At 41.3% G+C, this 25,612-nt stretch overlaps 1 protein-coding gene across 7 annotated transcripts in view; it reads right to left on the minus strand.

Moving 5' to 3' along the window:
* Positions 1 to 5,025: 5,025 nt before the first annotated feature.
* Positions 5,026 to 25,612, minus strand: part of FAM81A (family with sequence similarity 81 member A) — a 123,873-nt gene continuing 103,286 nt past the window's right edge. For all 7 annotated transcript variants that reach the window (XM_079914573.1, XM_079914575.1, XM_079914574.1 and 4 more), the window contains exons 5-9: positions 20,740 to 20,869; positions 18,765 to 18,871; positions 12,587 to 12,722; positions 10,817 to 11,012; positions 5,026 to 7,319 (exon numbers count right to left, since the gene is read on the minus strand). In XM_079914573.1, coding sequence (XP_079770699.1) covers positions 7,195 to 7,319; positions 10,817 to 11,012; positions 12,587 to 12,722; positions 18,765 to 18,871; positions 20,740 to 20,869 — 694 coding nt within the window. In that variant the 3' untranslated portion in view covers positions 5,026 to 7,194. The remainder of the gene's footprint in view (positions 7,320 to 10,816; positions 11,013 to 12,586; positions 12,723 to 18,764; positions 18,872 to 20,739; positions 20,870 to 25,612) is intronic.

Raw genomic sequence — 25,612 nt, forward strand, 5'->3', positions numbered from 1 at the left:
CAGCTTTGGGATTATTAAACCAATCACGTTATGTCTTGGTGTTGGCTTATCTTGGAGCAAAATGTCAGCCTGGGCTTTAGAGAAGGATAGATATGCATTCACATCCCTGCTCCTCCACGAATTAGCTGTATGACCTTCCATAATCTGCTCCCTCACAAAATGGAAATAATAGTACATACCAAATAGGGTAATTACAAAGATTAAATGTGATAAGGTATATATGCCATTCGATATGTTTTTAAGGTCATTTCCTGCTCAGAAAGTGTATTAAATAGGATTATATAGTGGACAATGTAATTTGTAACATAACATCAGGCATTTCCACAAAAAAATTCTGTCAAGATTCCCCAGTGCTGGTGTGTTAATTACCGTATATGACAAATTACCCCCAAATGTAGTGACTTCAAACAACATGTATTTTATTACCTCACAGTTTCTGTGGGTCAAAAATGTGCATGTGGCTTAGCTGGGTATTTCTGGCTCACCGTCTCTCATGAGATTGTGGTAAAACTGCCAGGGCTGCCGTCTCAACTGACGTCTTGACTCGGGTGGGTGCAACTCCAAATAAAAGTAATAAACTTATTCTCCTCTTTCCCGTTAGTCACACTCTTCATATTAACAATACCAATGATAATAACAAACACCAACATTTACAAAAGCCACAAATACCCACCATATGTAAAAACCCCTATCTCATATGCTTTTGTTACTAGCTTAATTCTAACAATAATATTCATTCATACAGGCCCAGAAATAATTATCTCAAACGGATGATGAATTACCATCCAAACCCTTAAATTATCACTTAGCTTCAGAACAGACTATTTCTCAATAATATTTGTACCAGTAGCATTATTTAGAAGATGGTTTATTATAGAATTTTCAATATGATATATACACTCAGATTCTAATGTTAACCGATTCTTTAAATATTTACTCCTCTTTCTTATCACAATATTCATTCTCGTCACTGTGAACAACTTCTTTTCAACTTTTTATTGGATGAGAGGGGTCGGAATTATATCTTTTCTTCTTATCGGATGATGGTATGGGTGAGCAGATGCAAATACAGCTGCTCTCCAAGCAATTCTATGTAACCTTATCGGAGACATTGGATTTATTAGAGTAATAGCGTGATTTCTATTTAACTCAAACGCATGAGATCTGCAACAAATCTTCATACTCGACCTAGGCCACTCAAACCTACCTCTAATAGGACTCGTGTTAGCCGAAACTGGAAAATCCGCGCAATTTGGTCTTCACCCACGACTTCCCTCAGCAGCAGAGGGGAGGGCCCTACCCCCGTTTCAGCTTTACTCCACTCAAGTGCAATGGTTGTAGCAGGTATTTTCCTACTTATCCGCTTTTACCCTTTAACAGAAAATAATAAATTCATCCAAACAATAGCATTATGCTTAGGGGCTGTTACGACACTATTTGCAGCAATATGCGCCCTTACCCAAGATGATATTAAAAAAAACTGTCGGGGCTTCCCTGGTGGCGCAGTGGTTGAGAGTCCGCCTGCCGATGCAGGGGACACGGGTTCGTGCCCCGGTCTGGGAGGATCCCACATGCCGCGGAGCGGCTGGGCCCGTGAGCCATGGCCACTAAGCCTGCACGTCCGGAGCCTGTGCTCCGCAACGGGAGAGGCCACAACAGTGAGAGGCCCAGCGTACCACAAAAAAAACCCAAAACCAAACAAACAAAAACTGTCGCTTTTTCTCCTTCAAGCCAGTTAGGCCTTATAATGGCAACAATTGGTATTAACCAGCCTTATCTAGCATTCCTCCACATCTGCACACACGCCTTTTTTAAGGCCATATTGTTTTAGGTGCTCTATTATTCACAGCCTAAATGATGAACAAGACACTTGAAAAACAGAAGGCCTATTTAAAGCAGTACCTTCTACTGTAACAGCCTTCATTACTGGAAGCCTAGCACTGACAGGAATACCATTCCTCACTGGATTTTATTCTAAAGACCTAATTCTCAAAACCACTAACTTATCTTATACCATCGCCTGAGGCCCGCAAATAACTCTTAATTGCCACGTCCCTCCCAGCTGATAATAGGACTTGCATTATTTTCTTCGCACTGCTAGGACAACCCCGCTTTTCCACCTTAACTTTAATCAATAAAAATAATCCACTCCTAATTAATTCCACTTCTTTGGTTCTTTTTTTCTACATTATTATTGTGGTAAGCTATATGTAAAATCTGCTATTTTAACCACTTTTAAATGTACAGTTCTACGGCATTCAGTACATGCACACTGTCGTGCAACCGTCACCACCATCCATCTCCAGAACTTTTACACCTTCCCCACTTGAAACTCCCTGTGGATTAGATATTAACTCCCTCTTCCCCACAGCACCCCTCAGCCCCTGGCAACTATCGTGCTACTCTCTGTCCCTATGAATCTGACTTCTCTACGTACCTCATACAAGTGGGATCATAGAATATTTGTCCTTTTGTGACTGGTTTACTGCACTTAGCATAAGGTCCATGTAGTAGCATGTGTCAGAAGTGCCTTCCTTTTTATGGCTGAATAGTATTCCACTGTATGCATACACAATGCTTTGCATATCTATTCAACCATCAGTGGACACTTGGGCTGCTTCCACCTTTTGACTGTTGTAAACAATGTTGCTATGAACACAGGTATACAACTGTCCAAGTTCCTGCTTTCGTTTCTTTGGGGTGAGGGGATTCACTTCCGTTCACTCACGTGATGGCTGGAAAGTGTCGGTTCATTTCAGGCTATTGGACTGAAGGCCTCAGTTCTTGACTATACCACACGGCCCTGTCCACGAGGCTACTTACAACAGGACAGCTTGCCTCCACAGCACAAGGGGTAAGACGGGGGTCGGGGGGAATCCTTTTACAACCTAATCTCAGGAGTGACAAGCCACCACGTCTGCCATATTCTATTCATGAGAAGTGCGTTAACAAGTCCAGGCCATACTCCAGGGGAGGGGATCGCACAAGGGGTGAATGCCGGCAGGCAGGGATCATTGGGAGACATGTTCCATACTGCCTACCACAGCCAGTATTCTGACTCTAATAGGTGGATCTGCAGTGCAAGTACCTATATAAAAGGATACCTAGAAAAGTCCTTTAACTCTCGATTTCTACGGATGACAAAAAATGTTTTTGACATTAACTGGACCCAAAATTCAGCACGAGAAACACAACCTTCTGCACATTATCCTACGTGTAATTCTACGGTACTGCCGCTATTCGAAGGGATACTGAATTCACCTGGCAGTTTTTCCTTAGCACAGCGCTGACGATTGTCTGCTTCTGATGCACACCTTTTGTCATCCAGCCCAGCCACACACTGAGTCTTCCAGTCTATATATAAAAAGGCCTCAAATGCCAGCCAGCCATTTGGGTTCAGCCCCCACGGTTCTGCATCTCAATTCCCAACTTGAGCTCCGGGCTCTGCATCCTCAACCTCCGTATCTATCTTTACCCTTCCTGATGTGGAGTCTGTCCTTCCCCAGCTCTGATCCCACCCATCACAACCCTCTCAATGCTCCTGGGGAAGCCACACCTGCTCCACAGATGAGACCAACTAGCTTGAGGATCTACCCAGCCCTTCCCCTCATTCAGGGATTATCTCCATGATGGTCCCATCTGCTTATTTCTTCATACGGGCTCTACTGCTCTTCTCTGTCTCAGGCTGGGCTATCACTTTCTTCGGAGGTTAATCACTGCCCATACACAGTCCCCGCAGATACTGGGACACTTTGGACCGAAACATGGACCCCCCCATATATTTTCTGCCCTCCCCAGGCCCCACTTTTCACCATCTGATACCTAATACGTATTGCATAAATTACTTCAGTATTTTGAAAACGATGAACCAGCTCCCTCTTTTAAATTATTTTAATCTCTATTCTGCAGATAAGAAAATGAGACTCAGAGAGGTTAAGAACTACCCAAGGTCACACAGCAGTGACAGAAAAACTCCACAGAGTTACCATTGAGTTTCCAGGATGTCCTGAGTGGTTTGTGATTTTTTTTTTTTTCAGGCTGAAAGCCTAGTGGGATGACCACAATTCAGAGGGCGCTGTCTTTCTATTCTGCTCTGTACTCACCCAACACAACCCATCTCCCAATGCACAGAGCCACAGTCCACTACCTCGGACAGCCAAGGACGGGATGAAATGCCTACGATCCTACAGTCCTGTGGCATCAACTACCTCACCTTCACTGATCCAACCAGAGGAAGACATCTGACCCAAGCAAAGCTAATAAGATTGCCTCTCTTTGATATTTGGAATTGGGGCATTAAAATGCACAGGGACTCAGATGGCAGAACCGTAAGGTCATGCAGAGATGGGGCTGGAGTCAGTGGCCTGGCAAGTCCGAGTTATGTGGGAAGCAAGGCTGGGGACTTCCCTGGTGGTCCAGTGGTTAGGACTCTGTGCTCCCAATGCAGGGGACTCGGGTTTGATCCCTGGTCGGGGAACTAAGATCCCGCATGCAGCACGGCGTGGCCAAAAAAAAAAAAAAAGTTAGGCAAGGCTGTTATCTTTAGAGGTAGGGTAGGGTAGGGTAGGTGCCCAGACTGTGGAAGTAAGCTGCCAGGTTTGATCATGCCTCCCACTTACCCGCTGCAGGATTTGGGGCAAGCTGCTTCACCTTTACATGACTCAGTTTTCTCATCTGTAAAATGGGGAAACAAACAGTATTTAACTCAACTCGTTGTTGTTATAATGAAATGAGTGAACATCCACCAAGGTCATAGCGTGGGCACACAGCACACGCTAGAAACTGCTAGCTGTGGTTATTCCAGAGCCGAGAAGACACCCGTAGCTGGAGACCCAAGGATGGAGCAGCTCCCCAGGACTTTCCACTTACCAGCAGGTCTGCCAGGACGCAGAGCACTTTATTTCAACCACCAAAAGGTTTCCCCAGAAAAGTAAGAGGAGATTTCCTATGGTATTTTACCTAATTAAATTTCACCTCACACTAAAAGTCTAAAAGTTTAAAAATCATACGCCACACTGATTTGGAAGTTTTATTCTTTTTATTGCAAATTTCTGATAAAGGAAACTACAGGGAAGCTGATTCTCATTTAAACTTTGGTGATAAGAGGACGTTGGAGCTCGGGGCTCACAACACGTGAGTCACCCAGGGGCCTCTGACGTGTGCGGCCGCCTGCATCCCCTCCCAGAGGTTCTGACTTAGTTGGTCTGGGGGCGCTGTCTGGGCGCTGGTAGCTTTTTGAACTGCCCAGGTGATTCCAACTTGCAGCCAGGGTGGAGAACCCCCGCCAGAACTCGTGACGTGGTGGTGGCAGCATTAGAAGCATCACCCACTCACGTCACCCCTTGACCTGCGTCCAGCTGGTGTCCTCTGTCCCCCTCTTCCCAGGTGTGACACGTGCTGACTCTTCCTCCTCGGGGCCCGCAGAGGAGAGAGACGCTGGAGGGGCCATGGCTCTCGGTGCTGCGGTTTGTGCTGAAGCCAGGAGAACTGTACTAAACACGGCTACTCTATCACAAAAAGAAACTCACTTTCTGATTGCGGAAGAGCATTAACCTTTTTGTTTTTTCACTAAGTGGACATAGTCTTCCTATATAGAGATGCAAAGATTGGTGACAAAATAAGGAAATATATGTTGGATGACATATTCCTTACGCGACTTCTCAGGTCCAAGTTAAAAAAAAAAATTTGTCAAGCCATTGAGGGTAAACTATTATGTACTTCAGCAGCATAATTTCTATGGGTGAACAGTAATAGCCAGTTAGAGATTTCAGTTACGATTTCTTCTAAAATAGAAAATGCTTTAATTTTCCTGAGTCCTAGGCAAACAAAAAAAAAGTTTTTCAATCTTTCAAAGTATCCCTGTTTTCTTTTTCCTGGCCACCCTCGTAGTTTAGAATGGCGTGTGTCTCACTATTAGCTTTCACAGACACAGGTGAACGAATAGCACTGGCGCCCATTTTCAATGACTAATCAAATAGAGCGATTGAAAATAAAACACCCATCATCTACGAAGTTGCTCAAAATGAATGTTTCTTAACATTGTTATAAATGCAATATCAATTTGATTCTCTGGCCATACAAAAGTATGAATATCTGTTCCGTTACTGATAGTGAATGATTAACATCTTAACAGTGATAAAATTCTTAAGAGCATTTAAAAAATACATAGGATCCCATTTTTACATCGTAATTCTGATGTATTATCGTGCCTTCTATTTTGTCCGCAAAACTGTTATAGGGTAGAGTGCACTGACGTGATAAAACCAAGGCACAAGAATATAGTTACAATAAGTGTATATAAACCCTAGCACTTTGTGTCAATTTTGGAAAAATTTAGAGAGGAGATCAAAGAGCCTGAAAAATTTTCACATCCCATTACGATTAATGAACAACTAATTGTGTAATAAACAGGCTATTAACCGCCATTCCGTTATTGAATATATGGCTATCACTATACAGGCGGTGGATAACTGAAAAAGGTTTTCAATATTAAAACCTGGTATAACTAGGTGGTCGATGTAGATAATTGTGCCTTGCATTATCTAGATAATTGTCATAAGTTTCCATTTTAATTTGTAATCTATATGGCAGTTATCAATTTTTAAACTATTTTCACTGCATAAATGGTAGGGTTTTTTCCAAATGTTAAATCCCCTCCCCCTACAAAAGACAGATTTACAAGAAAATACCAATATAAGAAATGCACAGACAACAATAATAAAATCCAAATATGGACTCAAGGGTTGAATTCTAATCTATCAGGACATTCTCTTAATTTAGGGTGAGGAACAACACATTCCTGTGATAATTCATTATCTTCTTAATTTAAAAAAATCACCACGACATTTTTCAAGAGTAAAGTCTTGGCTAGAGCATCAAGCATCGAAGGAAAATTGTTAAGTCTTTTCTCATTCATAAAACGAAAGGGATAAAAGCCTTTCAAAATCCAGGGAGGGCAGGATATTCCATTGAATTTAGAGAAGTGGAATAAAGTGGTAAAAATGGTACGTAATACTTTTAAAGAGAGTGTTTTCAAGACTCCAGGTAAACATTTAGAACCATGAAAACACATTTCTCGGCACATGCACGCCATGAGTAGAACAATCCTGAATGCAGGTACAGCCTGGCTACAGAGGTATCCAGTTCCTGGCCCCACTGGCAAAACCACCTTTGAGGTCCATGTCCCAAGTCCCTTCACATTGGAGCTTCCGGCTTCTGCATCTGTTGGATTTGCTTCTGTAGCTGGTCCTTGTCCAGCTTCATCTTGGCTTCGAGAACTTGCCTGAGGGATCCTATGCTTTCATAGATGGCTGTAAACCCTTTAAGAAGAGGTAAATTTCATAGGAGTCAATATTAAAAAACAAGCCTGGATCAAATCTACAGCAGATAGTAATAATTGATCTGGGCAAAAGATATCAATAGATACTAAAACTACTAGAATAATAGTTTGATGGGAAACAGGATAGTTACCTAGTTTCAGAGTATCTCCCTACAGATAGATACAAAGGGAAAAAGGAAATATTACAGCGGAGAAATCTGACAGACACCACCTTAACCAAGAGATCAAAGCTAACTTCACCAACACTGGGAGGAACCAACATCATGTATCCTCGATAAGAAAACCCTGGGAAGGACACATCACTTCTGTGGCATTTCTGTTCAAAATGCACACCCTGAATCTCATTAAAAGGAAGGAAACAGATCCAAACTGTGGGACCCTCCACAAAGTGCTGGCTTGTGCTCTTTAATGATGACAACACTACTGTGGAACTGACCTAGATTAAAGGAGACTAAATAAAGAAACATGGTAACTAAATATGATATGTGATTCTGGATTAGAACCTGGATTGGGGAAGGTCTGCTGTAAAGGAAACAATGGTGAAACTTGAAAATTGAGTATTGAAAAATGTTTCATCGGGGCTTCCCTGGTGGCGCAGTGGTTGAGAATCTGCCTGCCGATGCAGGGGACACAGGTTCGAGCCCCGGTCTGGGAAGATCCCACATGCCGCGGAGCAACTAGCCCCGTGAGCCACAACGACTGAGCCTGCGCATCTGGAGCCTCTGCTCCGCAACAAGAGAGGCCGCGATAGTGAGAGGCCCGCGATAGTGAGAGGCCCGCGCACCGCAATGAGGAGTGGCCCATGCTTGCCGCAACCAGAGAAAGCCCTTGCACAGAAACAAAGACCCAACGCAGCAAAAATAAATAAATAAATAAATAAATATTTTTTAAAAGGCAAAATTCCTTAAAAAAAAGAAAAGAAAAATGTTTCATCAATATTACACTGTACCATAGTTACTTAAGAGAATGTCCTTGTTCTTAGGGTATATACATTGAAATAATATAGGGGTAAAAAGGTATTCTGGCTTCTGCAACTTACTCCCAAAAGATTTAGGAAAAAAAATTATATTCATACACACACTCACACATTAAGCAAATTTCAAAAGTGTTAACAATTGGTGAATCTAAGTGAAAGATGTATAGTTTTTGGACTAGTCTTAATGGTTTTACTAAATTTGAAATTATTTCAAAATAAAAAGCTAAAAATAGAAAAAATTCCCAGTCAAAAGGTAATTTTGTATTATTCTATATTCGTGTTGGTTTTTAAAAAATTAATTAATTTATTTATTTTTGGCTTCTTTGGGTCTTCGTTGCTGCGCATGGGCTTTCTCTAGTTGCGGTGAGCAGGGGCTACTGTTCGTTGCGGTGCACAGGCTTCTCATTGCAATGGCTTCTCTTGTTGCAGAGCATTGGCTCTAGGTGCAACGGGCTTCAGTTGTTGTGGCTCACGGGCTCAGTAGTTGTGGCTTACGGGCTCTAGAGTGCAGGCTCAGTAGTTGTGGCGCACGGGCTTAGTTGCTCCGCGGCATGTGGGATCTTCCTGGACCAGGAATCGAACCCATCCATGTCCCCTGCATTGGCAGGTGGATTCTTAACCACTGCTCCACCAGGGAAGTCCCCTATTGGTTTTTAAAATAAGTGTCAAAAACATCTTGTCTTCATTAGCATATTTAGAGTTTTCTCTCAGAAAATTTTCTTTATGTAACAATTCATGAAAAAGAAGTATAAAAACTCCTTATTAAAAATAATTTTGTTGGGAATTCCCTGGTGGTCCAGTGGTTAGGATTCAGTACTTTCGCTGCCGAGGGCCTGGGTTCAATCCTGGTCAGGGAACTAAAGATCCCGCAAGCCACGTGGTGCAGCCATAATAATAATAATAATAATATTAATAATAAAAAATGAGCGAGTTTTTAAAAAAATAATGTCCTTACTGAATGAAAAGATACAACGTATTACTAAATAAAAGAGTAGGTTACAATTCAGCATGTATTGCATGAGCCTGTATTTGGAAAAGCATATATATATATATATATCCTGTATGTATAGAAAGGTAATATACATAAAAAAGAACTCTGGGTAATAGGAGGGTTTTTTTGTGGGTTTTTTTGTGCTTTATGATTTTCCACTAAGAAGTTTGTTTTTGTAACAAGAAAAAGTCAATATTTTTGATTTTTAAAAGGCTCCTATGCTTCTTATTAGGTACTAACTATTCACAACCTCAGTGATAGGTTGGATAGCTGACAATAAATCCACTCAGCAAATGATGCAAAGTTAACCATCAATAAAATATTCATCTACCATATTCTACCCAAAAGACCAAGAAAGAAAATTCATTTTTATCTTCACAAGTTCTAAAATTCATAAATTTAATGGCAGCTTCTCCTTAAGTAAAATAGTAACCTTGTGGTGGTTACAACAAAATTATTCTTGGGATAACTAACTGCTTTTATTTCCATGTGGCCAAAATAGAACAATTCCATGAAGAAAATTCACAGAACCAGAAAACTGGAAGGAATCAGGAGATAATATAGTTCCCCTTCCCACACTACCCGTCTGTCTTCTCTTTCCTGACCATGGTCAACAAGTCTTCACTTAAATACTTTCAGTAAAGAGTTCTGAGACTCACAAAGCACCCGTGTCTTTCTAGGACCGTTAACTGTAGATGCTTCTGCTTCATACTGAGTTAAAGTCTGTCTTCAGGTAACTTCCAGTTATTGGTCCCAGTTCTGTATTCCTGAGTTCAGAGGATAAATCGAATCCCTCCTTTACCTGGTAGCACTTCAGAACTTAAAATCATCTCTAACACTGTCTTCTAAACAAGTGTGGAGGAATGGGCCCTGTGGACTTTTGAGAAAAGGAGAATCATTCATTGCCATGGTGGGACATTGCCAGCCGTATAAAATAAGCCTTCAAAGGCCCCTCAAAGATATATGCTTTATATAGATACATATAAAATGCTTTTAACAGAGAAGAAAACAATGCATTTTAGTTTTAATAGTATTTAATCTTAAAGAATAAAAATATCCTCTTTAATTTTGTTAAGATTTCATTTTGTCTTACTCCCTATATATTCTCTAGTTCTTTGTTGCTAGATTATATAATGGATCAAATAAGCATGGGAGACACATTTAGTAAATACAGAATAAAGTATTTAAGCCTAAAAAAAAAAGATATATGCTTATTTCTGAGGCATATTGACCTCGGCTTGGATCAGAAAAGAATCTGCAGGTGGCACTAAAGAAAATGTACATCAGTTCCAAGCTAAGCGATTTTAGGCTTGTTTGCCTGTCTCTCGAGGTCTGTCTTCACGTCCTTGGCTACGAAGCAACATTTTCGTTCAATATACCACAGCTATTTAGAAAATCACCTAAGGACACTTCATCAGCCAGGTTGGTGGTAGTTGTAGGGTAATATTAATTCACTGGATTTTAGATCAAACAGAAAATGACCCAGAGAACCGTTTTCTTTTTGGCCTACCCGCATCAACTTCTGCTTTCATTTCCTTCATGTCCTCGGTCATCTGTAACTCAAGCTTGCTGATTCGCCCGTGCACCTTCTCCTCTTCTTGTTTTGTCCTCTGCACCTCCAGATTCTTCTTTTGACTCTCTTCTATTCTGTCCAGTCTGGCTGACATCTGGCTGAGCTTCTTCTCCATGTCCCTTTCACTGGCTCCCTGAGATCCACGATAAGAATGGCACTCGATTACTCCAAAGAGTCCGATGCATTCGCATCAGTCATAATACCATTTAAGAACAATCTGCAGGGAACAGAATTGCAAAGGTTGCTTGGTGCTCACCCCAGTATCCATTCTCCCCCTCTTCCATAACAGAGCCCTGATTTTCAGCTGGCTATAAGGTCACCCAGAGTAAAGACTACCTTTTCTATTGTCTCCTGAGTTTGCTGTGGCCCTATGATTGAGTTCTGGCTAATGAGATATAAGTACAAACGTATGTGGCAACTTCCAGGAAAAGTTAAAAAATAGCTGAGGCATATCCTTGCCTCTTCTTTCTTTCTTCTGTTCCTGGAACTAAGAGGTGATGGCTGGAGCTCTAGCGGCCATCTTGAACTATGAGTACAAGGGTCACTCTCTAGGACTGGCAGAGAGTTAAACCAGAAAGATCATGGGTCACTGAGGACTGACAAGCTACCACATTAGCCCTGTGATTCCTACACCCAGACTTCTTTTATGTGAAAGATAGATAAGCTTCTATCATATTAAAGTCACCATTATCCTGGAGTTTATTGTTAGTTATTAAGCCTATCTAGATGTAAAAGTAGTGCTCCAAAGACCTAGAAGCCTACAAATGTATTATTACGAATCTAGGTAAATCAGGAGATCTGATAAAAATATGGAGACATGTAAAGAAATATTTGAAACAGAATATTTTCTTTCCTTTCCTCTCCACTATGCTTGGTTCTTATGAGAATCTGGGTCTGCAGGCAAGCTTTAGAGGCCAAGACTACAAACATCAAGCTGTAAGGGGGCTACAGCATAACAAAACTCTCTTGACGTGTTCAGTGCACAGTCTGCAATTCAACAGCTCAGCATCGAGAGAGAGCAGAGCCAGAGATGCAATCTACACCAGTCACTTATGCTCCGTCCAAGTCCAAGGGGAGGAAGCAGTGAAAGAAAAGAGAAGGGAGAGGGAGATGGTCAGGCTAGATAACCAAACCAAAAAACAACTGCTTGCCAAGTACTGATATTGAATACTATATATGCAAGGCTTCCTTGATATGATTTTTGAGTAGTTCTGCAAACCTTAGTTCTGCAGGAGAGCGGGGTAAAATGAGAAGGAACATGGAAAAGAAAACTGGATTCTGTTTAGATCTTGCACTGTGACGCCTCATACTGGGTTTATAGTTTGATGGAGGGGCCTGGAGGGAGAAATCTAGTCAACACTGTTTCTACCAGATCGCAGAATTAAAACAAACTAAATGAAGTATGTAATCGTAAATGCAGCTGGACAATTTGGTTCATGAAGGTCTGGATTTGGCTTCGTCTTAGCTGAAAGCACTGAAAATTTCTACTTGGTCTTTGTTAACCAAAATAAGTCAAAGTGCTCTGTCTCTCTATAACAAACACAAAGAGTCAATATGAACCATGGAAAGAGATTCTAAGGCAAGAGACAACTGTAACAGCTTAATGTGGTGCTAAATAAATCAATGATAAGTTACGAGGTATTATTCAAACATTGCAGGTCCCACCGAATAACTTTACTATGTTTATGGCTGAACATCAACACCTACACTGTTTTCCTTAACAACAAAGGAAAGCTGATCGATTTTCTGTAAAAGTTCTTTTTCCATCCGCTCTTGTTCCTGTTGCAACCAATTCCGTGCAGATAAAATCTGGTTACTGAGTTCCTCAATTGTACCTTTAAATCTAAAATAAGGAAGTGAGCAAGTTAGTCATAAAACCATTTTAATATGACATCAAACAGTCTCAGTCTCTGACTATCAAATCTCTCAGAAATATATCAGCTTTAAATTCAGCTCACTCAGAATTACATGCTTACCTTTTTCTTAGAATTGCACTTAGCGCTACATTGGGAAGGGAGGAGAGAAGGAGGATATAACAGAAAAGCACCTAGTAATACTCCCACCCGTACAGAGCTGACAGTGTGGACACCAAGGTGTCACACAGTGACAGAGAGCCACGCTACGTACTAATCTTTGCAGTTCAGAGGTTCCAGGGTGCTCTTGGCTCAAAGGACACAGTAGCCTGGCTCCCCTCCAGGCTCCCCTCTTGCCCTGGACTCTTCCTGCTTCTCCCTCTTATCTCCCAGGACTGGAGCCTGGCTCCCTAGCTCTCTAATGTTCTCCAAATTGCTCTTGCCCCATACAGATATATTTCTTAATTTAAACCAAACAGAAGATTAAAAAAAAAAAACCCCCAACTTCTATTCCTATATAACTCTCCCTTTCCACATACCTTAAAATAACACCCCACATTTGCTGCCTCCCCTTTTATTTTTATTATGAAAGTAATAAAAGTACACAAGGATATATGTAACTTAATAATAATAATAAAATGAACACCCACTGTGGTAGAAGCCCCCAGTTCTCTGCAGTATCTGTTCTCCTCTTCTTCCCTATTAAGAAACCCTCAAATGTGAACTGGATCCACGGCTACCTAGTCAAAACTACACTTCTCAGTCTCCCTGGCAGCTACGTGTGGCCCTATGGCTAAGCCAGGCAATGGGACACATATGAGGAAGCGATAAGTAAACTTCCTGGTCATATCATCAAAAACAAAGCTTCTCAGCCTTACCTGGGCAGGAAGGCAAGCCAGCAGTCCTGCCCAACTATGGAGCCCCACCTAACCTGGGAGACTGACCATGGAGCACAGCAGCTTTACTGAATTCATTTATTCTAATAGTTCTTTGATGGAGTCCTTAGAGTTTTCTCTATAAGATCATATCATCTGCAAGCAGGGATAATTTTGCTTCTTCTTTTCTGATTTGAATGCCTTTCATTTCTTTTTCTTGCCTAATTGCTCTGGCCAAGAGTTCCAGCACTATGTTGAACAGAACTGGTGAGAGTGGGCATCCTTGTCTTGTTTCTGATCTGAGAGAAAAAGCTTTCAAAATTTCATCGTTGAGTATTAGATTAGCTGTGGGCTTGTCATGTGTGGACTTTATTATGTTGAGATACATTCTATCTATACCCAAATTGTCGAGAGTCTTTATTATGATGTTGAATTTTGTCAAATGCTTTTTCCACATCTATTGAGATGATCGAATGATTTTTATCCTTCATTCTGTTAATGTGATGTATCACACTGATTGATTTGTGTACACTGAAACATCCTTGCATCCCAGGGATAAATCCCAGTTGATCATGGTGTATGATTCTTTTAATGTGCTGTTGAATTGGTTTCTTAGCATTTTGAGATTTTTGCATCTATGTTCATCAGGGATATTGGCCAGTAATTTTCTTTTCTTGTAATGTCTATCTGGTTTTGGTATCAGAGTAATGCTGGTCTCATACAATGAGTTTGGAAGGGTTCTCTCCAACTTTTTGGAAGAGTTTGAGGATGACTGGCATTAATTCTTCTTTAAATGTTTGTTAGAACTCACTCACAAAGCTATCTGGTCCTGGACTTTTCTTTGTTGAGAGGTTTTTGATTACTGATTTGATCTTCTTTCTCATCATTGGTCTGTTCAGATTTTCTATTTCTTCATGATTCAGTCTTAGTAGGTTGTTTCAGGAATTTATTCATGTCTTCTAAGTTATCCAATTTGTTGGCATATGATTGTGCATAGTAGTCTCTTATGATCCTCTGTATTTCTGTGTTACCAGTTTGAGTATCTCCTCTTTCATTTATAATTTTATTTATTTGAGTCCTCTTTCTTTTTGTCTGGGTTAGTCTAGCTAAAGTTTTGTCTATTTGGCTAACAATTAGTTTTACTGATTTTCCCCCCAGTTGTTTTTCTGTTATTTCCTATTCTCTATTTCATTTATTTCTGGCCTAATCTTTATCATTTCCTTCCTTCTGCTATCTTTGGGCTTAGTTTATTCTTCTTTTTCTAATTCCTTGAGGTATAAAGGTAGGTTGTTTACTCAAGGTCTTTCTTTTTTCTTCATAGAACTGCCTTTGTGGCATCCCATAAGTTTTGGTATGTTGTGTTTCCATTTTCATTTGTTTCAAGATTTTTCGAATTTCCCTTTTGATCTTCTTTGACCCACTGGTTGTTCAGGGGTGTGTTCTTTAATTTTCACATATGTGTGAATTTTCCAAATTTACTCTTGTCATTAATTTTTAGTTTCATACCATTTTGGTTTGAAAAGGGACTTAACATGATTTCACTCTTCTTTAATTTGTTAAGACTTGTTTTGTCACCTAACATATGATCCTGAGAATGTTCTGTGTGCACTTAAGAAGAATGTATATTCTGCAGCTGTTGGATGGAGTGCTCTATATATGTCTGTTAGGTCTCTAGTTGGGAAGGGCTGAGGTGTGAGTGGTGGGGGACTGCTGGCTGGGCTCTATGGTCAGGTGATCCTACTGGCTGGGCTCCCAGGGAAGGCAGGGCTGCTAGCTGGGTCGCACAGTCAAATGGAGCCACCAGCTGGACTCTGCAGTTCCCTCTGGTCTGGTGGGGTCACTGTGTTCCCTAGCATAGTGCTGGTGCTGGTTGATGACTCCATGATGGGGCCTGAGGCTCCACAACTGGGCAGGCTGCTGGTTGTGCACCCCTGATGAGTAAGGTCACTGGCCGGGATCCCTGGTCAGGCAGGGCCACCCGCTGTACCCTGCAGTCAGGTGGAGCTGCAGGCTGTGCTCTGTGGTTGAGTGGGGTTGCTCTCTGGGCTCCCTAGTCAGGGAAGGTCACTGGGTATGTTCTGCTTTTAGGAGGGGTTGTTGGTTGGGTTCCTTGCTTGGGCAAAGCCCAAGGCTCTGCTCGGCAGTCAAGGGGGGCCATGGGCTGGGCTCCACTTCTGGGGTTATAAGCTGGACTCCAAGGCCATCTGGGTCACTGTTCAGGCTCCCGGGTCAGGGGAGGCAAGAAGTTACACTTTATTTTCAATGATTATATTTTCTAGAAGCTCAATTTGGCTGTTGGTCAATTCTGTTGGGTTTTTTTCTGGCCACACCATGTCACTGGTGGGATTTTAGTTCCCCGACCAGGGCTTGAACCCAGGCCCTCAGCAGTGAGAGCACAGAGCCCTAACCACTGGACAGCCAGGGAATTCCCCTGACTGTTCATTTTTGGTAAGCTTTTATTCCTTAGTTGTACCTTCAAAAATGTGTACGTGTGTGAATACCCACACGTACACATACATACGTATATACACACACATCACTTTATCCAAGAATTCCTACATATGCAGTATTTAGAAGTCTGATTCTGCTTATTGTTGTTTCTTCTCACTCTATTACTTATGTGATTTTTTTCCCTTGTGTTGGCCTACAATTTCTGATGTGGACCATTTTTAAAGTCTTTACTGAATTTGGCAATATTTTGGCTTCTGTTTTATGTTTTGGTTTTTTGGCCGCGAGACATGTGGGATCTTAGCTCCCCTGGCCTACAGTTTCTGACTGTACATTCATGTTCCTTAGAGTTTCATGTCTGTGGGAAGACTTGAAGACTGAGTATTTGTATTTGTTTCTGCCAGGCATCTCGGGCCACTACCAAATCAAGATCATTCTAAGATAAATTACTTACTCTGGTTTCTTCAAGGTGCTTGGGTAACGTGAATTCTAGCTCTAAATCCACGTAGAAGTTGTACTGTGGTCCTGAATTTTCAAGGAATGCCTTCTACCCTTCTACCCAGAATCAAGATTTCGACAGGAAAGTTTCCCTGTGATGTCTCTGTGGAATATTTTTTTTTTTTCTCCTAGTTCATCCAACCAGGGTTTTACCTTTTGGGACTCTAATCTGTCCTTCTACCTTACACAGGCCCCAGGCTTGGTCCCCTTACCTCTGTGAACAGCCTTTGTGTCTAGACTTCTGGACTTTAAATTGTAGGAAGAAAAAGAAAGATGTTCATGACTGCTAATAATATCTACTGAGGAAGAGAAAATACTAAGATGTTTATTTTCTTCCTGTGCGATGGAAGGAAGGGGATGGGAGATCTTTCTGTACTTGGCAAGACTGCAGAATGTATGAGAAAGAGTGACATAACTCAGTAATGATATAAATACAGATAATTAGAGGAAAGGAAACATGGTTTTCACAAGAGAATTCCTGTTAAATCAGCCATAACCCTAAAATGGCATTAAGCATGGAGAGAATGAGATACAAGAACCAGGAGAATAATAAATTTAAAACTTCCACAAGCCTCTAACAAGTTCCATACTGAAGTCATCTTTAAAAAAATATAATAAGTCAAATACACAAACACACACACACATACACATCTATGGTCACTACTGGCTCTGCTTTGGCAGGAAAATGCCAAGCTCATGAAGATTCATGACAGGGAAAAGTGTATGGTTCTGTGATTGAGCAGAAGAGCAGCAGATGAGTTTCAGTGGGGGCAAGTCCAGTTTAAAGTGTCACTAAAACACAATGCAAAGTATAACACATCAGACGGTCCTTAACTAGACAGCTCAGCAGCCCCTAGGTGCAGACCTCTCTCACCTAGATGCCTGCAGCAATGCCCCCCCACAGCCGACATCCCCATCTCTGCTTCAGCCCCTGTGATCCATCTTCCAACTGCGATCAAGGCCATTTTAAAAAACTAACATATACATCTGACTATATCACCCTATCTGCTTAAAATCCTCCAACAGCTCCTTATTGCTCCAGGGAAAGAAACAAGATGTCCTGAACACGGTCTACAGGGCCCTGCATGCTGGCCCACCTCCTCTCCAGCCTCATTCCCCACCAGCACGCTCTGTTCAGCCCCCTCTGCACCCTGCAGTTTGCCTCATGTCACATTCCTCCTGCGACGGGCTATTCCATCTCCTGTGTCTTCACCTCACTCTTTTCCTCGTGAATGCCATTCGTGCTTCAGCTCTCACTCCCAACATCGCCTCCTCCGGAAGGTCCCACAACCAGACTTCTGTTACTCATTCTCACAGCACCACCCTATTAGCTTCCCACGGCTACTGTGACACGTCACCACACACATGGTGGCTTAAAACAACACAGTCATTCCTTTTTGGTTCTGAAGGCCAGAAGTCTGAAATCAGTTTTCACTGCAGCAGAGGTGGTCCCTTCTGGAGGCTCTGAGGGGAGAACAGTTTCCTTCCCTTTTTAAGCCCCTAGTGGCCGCCTGTCTTCCATGGCTGATGGCCCCCTCCCCCACCTTCATAGCACATCACACTCCAATCTCCGCTTCTGTTGTCACATGGCCTTCTCTCCTGATTCCGACTCTCCTGCCTCCCTCTTATAGGGACTCTAGGGACTATTACATCGGGTTTACATAGATAACATTGTATCATCTACTCATCTTAAGATCTTTAATCTAATCACATTTGCAAAGTCCCTGTTTGCCATATAATATTCACAGGGATTAGAACGTGGCGATATTTGGAGGAACCATTATTCAGCGTACCACAAGCACGTATCTTTCCTTCAAAGCACTTATCACCATTAGTGATAATATAGCATGCACCATATTTAGTGTGCTATATTTAGGTCATTATTCGATTAATACTCATCAGCTCGCTAGACTATCAACTCCGCAAGGATAAGAACAGAGCCTGTTTTTCTTCATTACTGGATCCTCAGCACCTAGGCCATATTCAAGAAATATATGTTGGATAAACAGATGGGTTATTATCCAATCACTAAAAACAATAATTAGGAAGGTAAAGTGGCAACAGGCTACAAGGAAATTTTCCCGTGAACTTCCATTATGGTTTTCACTTTGCTTGTGCAATAAATGAAAACCAAAAGGGAAAAAATTACAGTATTGAGTAAGCTCATGAAGAGCTTCAACCAAAACAGATGTTTCTAAGTTGATTACTCACTTATTGTCCAAAAGCTGAAGCTGGTGGTTACTGTCTCTGTGGGACATCTTCAGTTTGGTGCTTTGCTCGGATATCGACAAGTCCACTCTGTTCAAAAGCTGAGAAATCTGGAAAAGAAACTTCGCTTGTAAATGTCATATCAAACCTTTTCAGAAGTAATTTCAGAAAACATTAGTGAGCTGTATTCTCGTCAATGGCATTAAATTCAATCTAATTTCATAAATTCATTTAGGAGATCGCCTCATCTCTCCACTTCCATTTTCTTTTATACACACCCATCAAAAATCAAGACCAGGGGCTTCCCTGGTGGCGCAGTGGTTGAGAGTCCGCCTGCCGATGCAGGGGACACGGGTTCGTGCCCCGGTCCGGGAAGATCCCACATGCCGCGGAGCGGCTGGGCCCGTGAGCCATGGCCGCTGAGCCTGCGCATCCGGAGCCTGTGCTCCGCAATGGGAGAGGCCACAACAGTGAGAGGCCCGCATACCGAAAATAAATAAATAAATAAATCAAGACCAGAGGAGTTCCCTGGTGGTCTAGTGGTTAGGATTCTGGGCTTTAACTGCCGTGGCCCAGTTTCATTCTCTGGTCAGGGAACTGAAATCCCACAAGCTGCGTGGCACAGCCAAAAAAAAAAAAAAAAAAATCAGACCAGTAGCACTGCCAAAATATTCATCATGCACTGAGCACTTTAACTACAGGTCTCTGATGAGCAAGCCCAGCTTCTGCCCAGGAGCACTACTTCCCCCTGCTGGCATAAAATGTAAGTCATTTTTACCTTGGAATTTCTACCATTAGTGTGGTTGCTAATCACAGAATGGAATTCTTATCACTTACAGATTCCATCAAGGTCCCAGATGTACCTACGTATCAAGTTAAGTTACCAGAATATATAATTTTTAAACTATAACTCCTCTCACTCCTTTCTCCCACTACCTATCCATTTTCCTTGTCTTTTTACTAAAATGTACTGAATAATATAAAACTAGCCCTTTATGAAATGCCTTTATTTTTTGCAAAAATTCTGATGTTCGATGTTCCTTAATTCGAGATTCACAGAATAGGTATTTATCAGATCCGAAACAAAGAAAAATTATGTCTCTTTTTATGGATTTCTATATGTTTTTTACTCGGTTTGGCTACTAGAAAGCTTAGTATTTCCTTAGCATCTATTTTCTGATCTAATAATTCTGTCCTCACATTTCTTTAGAGAAAATTATTGGACTTATTTCATTTTATTCTTTTTTTCAAGGTTTTATAATAACTATTTTTTACATAAGTAGCTTTAGATCCTTATCAGAGGTAGCTAGCACACAAGTATGTTTAACCCAGTAAATTGACTAGATACTCCATTTTACTGAACAGTCTCTCTTTAAATGAAGAATAGCAAGTAAGGCCGACACTGTAGGGAAAGTCCTAGAAGATAGGCCCCATTATGGCAAAGGGGAACTTCTAAGAAGCCCCAAAAAAACTGAAATGCCAAGAGTTTTGCTTTGAGAAATTAATCTGTGAATTGCAAGGTGGAATACTCTGAAATTTATTAGCCAGCCTACTCTCTAGCTTTGTTTTAATCTTTTCCCACATACAAACTATGTGATGAGGCAGTCCATAAGTCTCATGAATAAAGTATCTATTTCCTGAGCCCCAACTGGGATGAGTGTCCTGTAAAACAATGCTTTGATCACTTACCTGTGTAAGAGATAGTTTTGGAGATATAATTTAGAAGTTTTGGAACATGTTAATTGTTTGAAGAAGGAGGGGAAAGAATCTTTAAAATTAGGACTGTACTGAAAAATCTTGGCATTTTGGTCACATACTCACAAAGGGCCACTCCAGTGAAACAGAAGGAGGAAGAAGAAAAGGGATGCTTATGCTGGGTGCCCTACCTAGTTTCTCAGGCAGGAAATAATCAACACCACGTTATTCTTCGATAAGAACAAATACTCACTTTCACAAAGGTACCTGAAACAGGTCATACCTGTCCCTCCGCATCTTTGATTTTCGTTTCCAAGATCAGCTTGGCAGCCTGCTGCTCTTTGTTCAAGTGCTGGAGCCCCTCGTAGGTCGTTTTGTGCTCAGCAGAGAGTCTGGCTATGCTGGCGTCACATCTATCCGGGCAAACGACAAAGATAATTCTTATCAAAGTCTTCAAACACGCGCTACAGCATCCTTACACACTATAAAGTGCACGACCGCACTCGAAGAAACTGCACTATGAATCATGCCTTTTAACAGAGTTCTGAATGAATGCAGAGAGCTGCTCTCATTACGGTTTTTAAGTTAAACCACAGGGATGTTGCTTAATAAGACTAGAGATGTAAGCATCAAAGCAACAAAGCCTCTGCAAGGCTCACGAGTACAAAACTGAATATGCAGTGAGAGCCCAGTTACAACAAGCTTACACAGTGAGCCAGACGTGGTCCGTCGCTCTGTAGTACCACTTCCGCCCTCCCAGGTTCGGGGCCTCTGGATTTTGGAGGCAACTTCTACCACATTTGAAAGTACTATTCCTAACCTTTTACCAAACCACCTGTAAGGCTGTATGCTTTAAGTGTGGTCCAGAGCAGAAGGCTCTACAGCTGGTCCCAGCTGCTCTGCCCTTGAGCCGTACAACTTGGCAGTTCCAAAGGTGCCCAAAGTATTTGCGGCAGATAAGCTGGGTTATGAATGCTCTGTCAAACGCTAACAGCAGAGTCACAGAATGACCCCCTAGGAATTGAGAGCAAAGTCATGCCCTGTTCCAACACAATCATTCCTGCTTTGAGAAGGAGCAGCCAGCTTGCTACTGGGCTCCAGTAGAGACTGCATGCCTAAGCAGGAGTCACTGAGTGACCATGCAATCTGGGCAGCCCATCATGAACACCAAGCCATAGAAGTGGGCATATGGGCAGCACTCCGTCTTGGAGGGAAAGGGATATACAGACGTCAGGCTTAACAGTCCTAAAGGCATAAGTAAATTACAGGAGCCCAGACTCCTGTGGCCTCTACTCTTCCTACTGCCAGTTTCCTTCAACTCACATGTATGGCCTGGGATCAGATGAGCTTAAAATACAAATGTTTAAAGTACTCCACAATCAAAGATAGATTCACATCCATCAAGAGAACTCTAAACTATTTTTAAAAAGCAAAGATGAAAAAAGAATAAGGGGTTAAGAGAAAAAAATGAGAAATCCTAGAAATAAGCTAAACAGTTTTCTTAATAGAGCTGACAAACATGACTGGACATGATTGAAGATAAAATCAGTGAATTAGAAGATAGTAGCAAGGAGCTCACTCAGAATGCAGCAAAGACAGACAGAGATTCAAAACATGAAAAAATAGTTAAGAAAGATGGAGGACAAATAAGGAGATGCTAACGTAAGTCAAAGGGAGGTTGAGAAGTCCCAAAAGAAAAAATGGAGAGAATGGCAAAAAAGCAATATTTGAGGTGTGAGTGCTGACAACTTTCTAAAACTGAAAAAAGACATGTGTTTTAAAGTATTCAATGAATACAAAGTGGCATAAGTAAAAATAGAGCATGGTGAAATTCAGATAACCCATGATAAAGATTTTAAAACCTACCAGAGACTAAAGACAAAATGACTTTTTTGACTGACTGTAAGATTGACAGCACACAAGTGATATCAGAACATAGTAGATATCAGAAGACAAAAAATATCATAAGATGTTGGAGAAACAGCTTCTAAGGATTGAGCGGAAACAACCTATCATGCAAGAATAAGTACAAAATAAAGACAGTTTTAGACATACAAAGATTAAAAAAGGTATCACCCACACAGCCATACTGAAAAAGTCATTAAATAATAGACTTCAGTACGAAGAAAAGAACACCCAGAGAGAAGGAGTAGGATGTAAGAAACAACAGTGAGCAAACTGAGAAAATTTTTGGAAAATGTATTGTTTTGTAGACTCTGAAGAAAGTAAGCTACCAGTTCAATTATTCCAAACTTCTTGAGTCCTTACTTGGTATTGAATCACATTTTCTCTTGTTTAGCTTAATCATTTGGCTAAAATGCTATAGTCCTTTTTGGAAGTAACAGAAAAAAAAAGTATTAGGAAAAAAAAATGTTTAATATTGACTAAAATATTTTTTAATATTTTAAAACACAATCTGACAAACTGCATATATGCACTTTCTAAATTTCAATGTTCATAATAAAATAGACACAAAGCAACAATTATGTCACTATCCTTCTATACTGGAAATCTTTTTTAATGTTTAATGCTCAATGCTGGCATTTGTACAATCATGCTATATCACACACTGTAGGTGGAAAAGTATATTTTATAAGCTTTCTTGAGGGCAACTTGGCAGTATATACCCCAAATCTTGAAACATGAATATATTTCTATGTACCTTTCAATCTAGGAATTAACCCCAAAGAAACAAAAGTGTGAGCAAAGAAAAATCAAACTAATTAAATTCTGTATAAATTCCTTGAACAATTTCCTGTTTTAGGATAAAACAAAAATCCTTTAAAACGCTCAGAAAGAGTTGGTCCCAACCCACTTACCTCCCTGCATCATCTCCTATATTCTGTCCCCGTTTTTCCTCTGCCCTCAGCCACAATGATTACACTTCAGGGCTTTGAACTTATGTCACTCCTTCCCACTTCAAGGCCTTGATGCAGGCTGTTCTCTCCGTCTGCAGTGTTCTTCCCTGCCCTTTTCACCTGCTTAGTTACTATTCATCCCTCAAGCTAAGCACACAAGTCACTTCCTTATGGAAGCCTTCCTGGAGCCCCCAGAGTAGATCGGGTACAGCAAGTACACACTTTCAGGATGCCCCACATTTCTCTTTTACTGAACTTCTTATAATAAACATTTATTATTATTACTATTTATTATCATTAATCTCTTAATCCTTGTTTCATGACACGTTCTCATTAGTCCATGCATGGCTCACTTCATTCAGTTAATTATTATTATTATTATTATTATTATTATTATTATTTGCTGTATACGGGCCTCTCACTGTTGTGGCCTCTCCCGTCGCGGAGCACAGGCTCCGGACGCGCAGGCTCCGCGGCCATGGCTCACAGGCCTAGCCGCTCCGCGGCATGTGGGATCTTCCCAGACCGGGGCATGAACCCGCGTCCCCTGCATCGGCAGGCGGACTCTCAACCACTGCGCCACCAGGGAAGCCCCAGTTAATTACTTTTTAATAACTGCTCCTATTCTGAATCCTGTCATCATTCCCTTGTTCTCCTTTTAAGACTATATTGCACACATACACACACGTATGCATGTGTGTGTATATATACATATATACATACATATATATATATTTCTTGAAAGTATGTTATGTGTGCATTAGTTGAATTCAACTTTTAAAAAGCCATTATGTCATATGTAATATTTTGATACTTATTGTTTTCACTTATTGCTAAGATTCAACTATATTGTTACACGCCACTGTAGTTCTTCATTTTAACTACAGAATAACATTCTACTGTTTGTTACGATTTATTTGTCCATACTCCCACTGCTGGGCACTTTGGGTTATTCTGGGATTTTGCTATTGTGAACAATGCTGCTATGAACATGCTCTCCTGTGGTACAAGTACAACCATGTATCTCAGGCAGAAACTGATGGATCACAGACTATGTGTATGTTCAACACTGGGAGGTACTATCAGACCCCACTAATTTATACTCCTACGAGCAATGGGTAAGAGATCCTAGGCACCTACACCCTCTCTAATGCTTGGCATTGTCAGATATTTCAGATGCCAATCAACTGGGTGTAAAAAAGCATACATTGTTATGTTTTTAAATTTTCATTTCAACATTAACCAGTGATGTTGAATCTCTTCACAGGTTTATCGGCCATATGTGTTTCTTCTTTGCTAAGATATCAGTTCATGTCTCTTACCCACTGTTATATTGGGTTGTTGGCATTATTCTTATTAACTTGTATGAGGTCTTTATATATTCTTGACACTAACCTTTTACCATCCAATATCTTCCTCAATTTGTAACTTCTTATTTTCTTCTTTAAGAATGATGAGCAACGTTTTAACTTTTAAAATAATCAAATCCATCAATGCCTTTTATATCAAGAAGAAATCCTCTGCTACCTAAAGGTCTAAAACAGGGGTCCCCCAACCCCCGGGCCACAGACCAGTACCGGTCCATGGCCTGTTAGGAACCGGGCTGCACAGCAGGAGGTGAGCGGCAGGCGAGCGAGTGAAGCTTCATCTGTATTTACAGCCGCTCCGCATCGCTTGCATTACCGCCTAAGCTCCGCCTCCTGTCAGATCAGCAGCGGCATTAGATTCTCATAGGAGCGCCAACCCTACTGTGAACTGCGCATGGGAGGGATCTAGGCTGCGCACTCCTTATGAGAATCTAATGCCTGATGATCTGAGATGGAGCTGAGGCGGTGATGCTAGTGCTGGGGAGTGGCTGCAAATACAGCTTATCATTAGCAGAGAGGTTTGACTGCACAGAGACCATAATAAATCAATTGCTTGTAGACTCATATCAAAACTCTATTACTTGAGGTGGAGAGACCTAGAGTCTGTCATACAGAGTGAAGTAAGTCAGAAAGACAGAGACAAATACCGTATGCTAACACATATATATGGAATTTAAGAAAAAAAAATGTCACGAAGAACTAGGGGTAAGACAGGAATAAAGACACAGACCTACTAGAGAATGGACTTGAGGATATGGGGAGGGGGAAGGGTGAGCTGTGACAAAGTGAGAGAGAGGCGTGGACATATATACACTACCAAACGTAAAAAAGATAGCTAGTGGGAAGCAGCCGCATAACACAGGGAGATCAGCTCGGTGCTCTGTGACCACCTAGAGGGGTGGGATAGGGAGGGTGGGAGGGAGGGAGACGC

The sequence above is a fragment of the Stenella coeruleoalba genome (assembly GCF_951394435.1).
Source record: "Stenella coeruleoalba genome assembly, chromosome: 2".
Lineage (NCBI taxonomy): Eukaryota > Metazoa > Chordata > Mammalia > Artiodactyla > Delphinidae > Stenella > Stenella coeruleoalba.